Source organism: Myotis yumanensis, unplaced genomic scaffold (genome assembly GCF_028538775.1).
Source record: "Myotis yumanensis isolate MYYU_CA2020_CCGP unplaced genomic scaffold, mMyoYum1.0.hap1 SCAF_18, whole genome shotgun sequence".
Classification (NCBI taxonomy): domain Eukaryota; kingdom Metazoa; phylum Chordata; class Mammalia; order Chiroptera; family Vespertilionidae; genus Myotis; species Myotis yumanensis.
Genome location: NW_027223769.1, coordinates 24,706,716 through 24,712,715, shown reverse-complemented (window position 1 = coordinate 24,712,715; position 6,000 = coordinate 24,706,716). Strand labels below are relative to the sequence as shown.

The 6,000-nt window shown below is 41.5% G+C and overlaps 1 protein-coding gene across 1 annotated transcript in view; it reads left to right on the top strand.

Moving 5' to 3' along the window:
- Window positions 1–5,001: 5,001 nt before the first annotated feature.
- Window positions 5,002–6,000, top strand: part of PMFBP1 (polyamine modulated factor 1 binding protein 1) — a 51,708-nt gene continuing 50,709 nt past the window's right edge. Inside the window, exon 1 of the mRNA XM_070398189.1 lies at window positions 5,002–5,070. Coding sequence (XP_070254290.1) covers window positions 5,020–5,070 — 51 coding nt within the window. The 5' untranslated portion in view covers window positions 5,002–5,019. The remainder of the gene's footprint in view (window positions 5,071–6,000) is intronic.

The following is a 6,000-nucleotide window of genomic DNA, read 5'->3' as shown; positions in this document are numbered from 1 at the left end:
CATCTCCAGCATCATCTCCTCCTACCGTCTTCCCCCAGTAGATATGCCCTATATGATCGGGGATTTTTCTCTTGTAGAACTGGGTTTGGATTCAAAGAGATAGACTCTCTTCATGCCAGACCTCTGTGCATTATGCCTTCATCCATGCATTCAGGGTAAAAATTATTTATTAAGGACGAAGCATCCATGTTCATTCATGGTGCTCACATATTTTAAAATAGGGGAAACACTGAACATCCTTTCATCATTTCAATAATAAAGAAACCTAGGATTCATCAAACATTTTCATTGGAAGGAGATAGTACATTGGAGAAAAATCTAAAACTCGGTAAGAGTAAAGAAAAGATGTAGGACTCAGTGTAGGTAAATCTGTTTGTTTATTTTGATTAACCCCCAAGGATAGCTTTAAGTTTAAACTGAATGGCATCTCTTTCCATGAAAACATAGAAAAAATGTTTTAGATGAAAAAAAGTGATCCTGGGTATTCTTCCATCCAGGTGATGAAGGAAAAGGAACAGACAGTGTTGCTCCAAGACCAGTAGGCCATCCGTGTACCCAGGTAGTGACCAGTTTCTTGGAGAGAGAGGCAGCATCAGCAACCTGTGATTAGGGCCTTTGTGTAATCTAATGTGGGCCTATGGTGCATGAAGTACTAACATGTGTTTCCCATCCTGCCCGCTCAACCTGTATTTCATTGAACTTGTTCACTTGAACGCTTTTTTCTTCCTCTCCCCAAAACTAAACAAAGACTCTCTGAGTTAAGAAAGAAGAAGCAGAGAATTTGAACATATGCAAGAGGATTAGACCCTGAGATCGAAGACATGGGCGAAAGTGGGGAACACAACCGAACCTCAGATTTGTTTAGCAATTTAGAGGCAGAAGGGACTTTTGAGCAATACCAGGAATGAGGAGCAGAAAAGTGAGCAAGATCTTTGGATTCTATCCCCTTCTTAACACCTTTCCAGGCAAAACATAGAATGATGGTAGGGAAGCTCTAAGAAGAGAGGGCCTGAGACCCATCTCACAGGTGTGTGTCTCTGTCTTTCTGCATTAGGGTCATCCTTGAAGGACAAAAGAGGGCCAGCAGATCCAAAGCCCGCAGTCTGAGGAAGATGCAGTATTTGTGGCCTGTTGACCAAGACACAGACATCTTAGCACACTTCACCTGGGAGAGATGCTCATGGCCATGGACCAGAAGTCACCCTGATGCCAGGATCCAACCTAGGACCCCAGAACTTACACTCTGGAAAACCTTGAAGAGGTGAAGGGGATCATTTTTAACCTTAAAATGACGACGCTTTCTCAGAGATAACTAAGATTCTATTCTCTGCCATTTGGTGGAAATGGAGCTCATTAAAGAGTAATAGAAAAATAGTAACTTTTTCTTTGCACACCTGAGTTCATACCTGCTACACCAGTCGCTCATGTGAGGTGCAGTGTTACTGTTTCTTGGAAATCTAAACGGTGTCCTTGAGTGTGGACTGAGGTCAACTTAGGAGGCACAAAACATTACTAGATGCTCTGACCAAGATTTTATTTTTACCGTTAATTTTTTTTTTCTGGACACAGCTGTCACCAAGGGAAGGCATACTGGAAAAGCAGACAGCGGAACTTTGGAATACAAGAAAGCAGTTCCCTGGGCAGATGCAGCAGAATTGAAGATGCTGATGGAGGAAAAGAGACATGAGGAAGTTAAGGTTTCAACAAAAATGCAGAAGACAGCGGCACAGAAGACGTAGAAAAGGGTTTGAGGAGAGGAAAGACATTCAAGTCCTGGGCCCAGAGATCAGGTAGGGACCCCCTCTTTCTGTGATGAATTCTCTGCTGTACAAAATATTTACCCAGTCACACTCTTCACAGAGCACTGTGAAGTTTCACGTGATCATTTTATAAAGCATTTGAGGCTCCCTCAACGCACTCTTCCTTATCCATCTGGCAAACATTACTGTCAAATGCTTCGAAAATTTATCATATAACCCTTCCATTTTATTTCATCATAAGCACTTCCAAATTGCCCACTGCTGTTGTTAATGACTCACAGGATTCCCATGTCTCTCTCATGGAGCACAATTTAACTCTGTCTTTTTCCTCTGACTTATTTTACTTAGGGAAGTCCAATATATTTCCATGCAAATATGAGAGCCCTGTGCCTTCTACTTTTCCTTCCAAATGCTCTTGGCCCTTGCAACTATAGCTGTGTAACTCCACATTAGATGAAAGAGTCACAATTTGGACAAGATTGCATTTGATCTAAGAAGCATCACCTAACTATCCAGGAGGTCTGCCTGGAGAAGAATATTATTCTCAAGGATATATTTGTTTTCTTCCAATTTTATGTGATGCTTAGGCTGAGTTCATGGTTCTTTAGTAAGAAAGATGTCTGTCAAGGTAGAACATTGAATCAGTAAACCTTAGAGCTAGGAAAGAATTAACAATCATTTAGCACAGTCCCCCAGTTTGCAGAGCCACATGCAGAGGCTCAGAGAGATCAGTACATTTTTTAATTAGATGCTAAACCAGGTTTAGAAGCTTGGTGGCCAGGAGCCCTGTTGGTGTCCTTATATGCCACACTGTTTTTAATCTTCTCATTTACTAGTGCTGTGGATTAAATGTTTGTGTCCCCCCAAAATTCATGTGTTGAAACCTTAACCCCCAAGTTGAAGGAGAGACCTTTGGAAAGTGTTTAGGTCATGAGGGTGGGTCCTGCATGAATGAGATTAGTTCCATTATAAAACAGCCCTCACAGAGCTTCCTTGTTCCTACCACCATGTGAAGTTACAGGGGGGGAACAAAAAGCCCTGTTCAATGTTGCTCAGTGGTTAGAGTGTCGCAGATTCAATTCCCGGTCAAGGGCGCCTACCTGGGTTGTAGGTTCGATCCCTGGCCCCGGTCAGGTGTGTGGGGGAGAAAACCAATTGATATGTCTCTCTCACATCTATGTTTCTCTTTTCCTCCCTCCCTCCCTTCTACTATCTCTGAAAATCAATGGAAAAAGTATCCTCTGATGAGGATTAACAACAACAATAAAAACAGCCATCACGGAAGTGGGACTTCACCAGACACCAATCCTTTTCTTTTCTTCTTTCTTTTCTCTTCTTTTCTTTTCATTTTTTATTAAGTCCTCAACCGAGGATATGTTTTCACTGATTTTATATGATTTTATAGAAAGGAAGTGGGTAGAGAGAGAAAGAGATATCGATGTGAGAGAGAAACATTGCTCCGTTGCCTCCCGCACTCACCCCAACTGGGGATCAAACCCGCAAACTAGATATATATGTGCTCTGACCTTGAATGATGATGCTCCAACCAATGAGCCACCTGGCCAGGGCTTCACCAGACATCAATTCTGCCAGTGGCTTGATCTTGGACTTCTCAGCCTTCAAACTATGAGAAACTTCTGTTGTTTATAAGCTACCCAGCCTGTGATAAATTGTGATAGCAGCCCAGTCACCTAAAATACCTAGTCATTTGTGGTGTTCACCAATATTTCCTTTGGGGAATAAAGGAAGAAGTTAGGCATGGCCACGTGACTTGTTTTGACCAATGAAATGGGAACAGAAGTGAAATGTGTCACTTCCACTTTAAGAATCTGTATGCGATTCACCAAGTTCCCTTTCTGCTGCCATGGCAACAGGCAACATACTAAATGATAAAGATTCTACCAGCTGAGGACAAGGAAGAGCAGAACCCCAGCTGACTCACAAAGGACATGTAGCATGAATGAAAAATAAACCTTCATGGTTTTAAGCCACTGAGATTTGGCAGTTGTTACTGCAGCATCACTAGCCTCTCCCTGCTGGGTGAGCCTGAGCTACATCACCATTCCCATGATGCATCGCTATGCATGAAGACTTAAGAGGATAAACAATGCAGCACATCAGAATGCAACCTCATAAAACATTCCAAATTCCATGTCTCACCAGCATTCTTTCTTCCTCTTGGCTTATACTAGGGGTGGGGGATGTGGTTCATTACAAAGAATGAGTATTTTGATAGCTTCTCATTCTTGGAACTATTATGCAGGTAAGTGGCTGGTGGAAATATCTTGTAGTCTTAGAGTTAAAAACTCTAAGAATGAATTCGATTATTTTATTAAGCTCAGTGCATTATGACCTCAAATGCATCATCCTGTCCTTACACCCATACATGAGCAAAAATCTTTGGCTTTCTTTGAGGCTTTTTATCTAGACATTCGAAGCACTTTGTTTCCTAACTTTACAAGCTCCAACATTATATTAACTTGCTGCTTAAATCACATCATAAGATATTTCCAAAATAGTAGTTATAAATTAGCTCCTCATGGAGTAGTAAGGGGGCCTGTGTGACCTTGGGTAAGTCACTTAGCCTCTCTGGGCTTCTGTTTCCTCCTCTGTAAAATAGAGATAGTAATAGTATCTACCTCCCAGGGTGATCATGAGAATAATGTGCACATTCTATCTGATTTTAATTAGTGCAGCCCTAACAGGTTTGGCTCAGTGGATAGAGCATCAGCCTGTGGACTCAAGGGTCCTGGGTTCAATTCCGGTCAAGGGCATGTACCTTGGTTGCGGGCACATCCCCAGTGGGGAGTGTGCAGGAGGCAGCTGATTGATGTTTCTCTCTCATCGATGTTTCTGGCTCTCTATCCCTCTCCCTTCCTCTCTTTAAAAAATCAATAAAATATTTTTTTTTAATTAGTGCATAATATTAACATTTGAGCCACACAATACTTAGAAATCTAGGAAGTAAAATCATTTCAGACCTTTTGCTTTCCAGGAAGGATAAATTTAGAAACTATTTAGTGATAGTATTTTGGAAAAGATGTAAAACCATGGTCGTCTTCCTGGTGAAGGATTTAACTTTTGGAAACACAAACAGATGGGTAGACAAGTAAGTATTGCTAACAGTTTGGGAAATTTTTCTGAACTCCCTGCTGAGAGCACATATCCAGATGGGAAAGTCTTTAAAGGACTGGACTTATTTATAGTTTTTCCATCTTAAATCTTTATACTTTTCCAGGTTTATAACAAAGCTCAGAAAATGCTAAAACTTAAAGGAGAATTGAGAAGTGCCAAGGAAATGAAAGATGAGGTAAGGCTTCTAACTCCTATACATATATGAAGTTGAACCTTTGTTACAAGGAACTTCTTTTCAAGGTTCATAATTCAAAATGCCAGTATTAAGCACCCAGAAATATCACAGACAGGGGTGGGCAGTAGGGCACAACATTTAAGAGTTCAGTCTTGAGCTGGGTGGGTCTGAGTGCACATGTAATTATAGTATGGTATGGGGCATGCTGCATACCCTCTCAGAGCTTCCTTTGCCTTACCGAAAAAATATGAAGAGCCCAACCGGTGTGGCTCAGTGTTTGGGCATCGACCTATGAACCAGGAGGTCATGGTTCGATTCCCAGTTGGGGCACAAGCCATGGTTGTGGGCTGGATCCCCAGCGGGAGGTGTGCAGAAGGCAACCAGTCAATGATTCTCTCTCATCATTGATGTCTCTATCTCTCTCTCTCCCTCTCCCTTCCTCTCTGAAATCAATAAAAATATATTTTTTAAAAATATATGAAGAATGAGCACCTATTTCAGAGGCTTGCTCTAAGGATTAAGTAAAATATTGCCTGTAAAACACTAGTGCTTGGGACAGAGAAAGCTCTTAAAAATATTAACTATTGTTGCCAACATTCTCTCTTTATCTAGAATGATATGGAAGTGGAGTGTTCTGATTATTCTAATATTTTGGTCAAACTGTGTTTATGTATTCCCTGACTTGTTCCAGAAGGGATTTAAGGGATAAGTTCTGGCTAGTGTAGGGTTGTCCCACATGACATATGCTTTTTAACAGACCTCCTACCAAGAGGTGAGCAGCTTCTAAAAGCGGTGTTTCAGCTCCTTTCCTGCTGGATTACTAGAGGATAGCCGTACAGGATCTGCTGCGAGCTCTGCCGGAACAAGGATCTGGTATGGATTTTCTAGAAGGGCATTCCTTCATTCAGCTGATATCTTTGAAGCACCTTC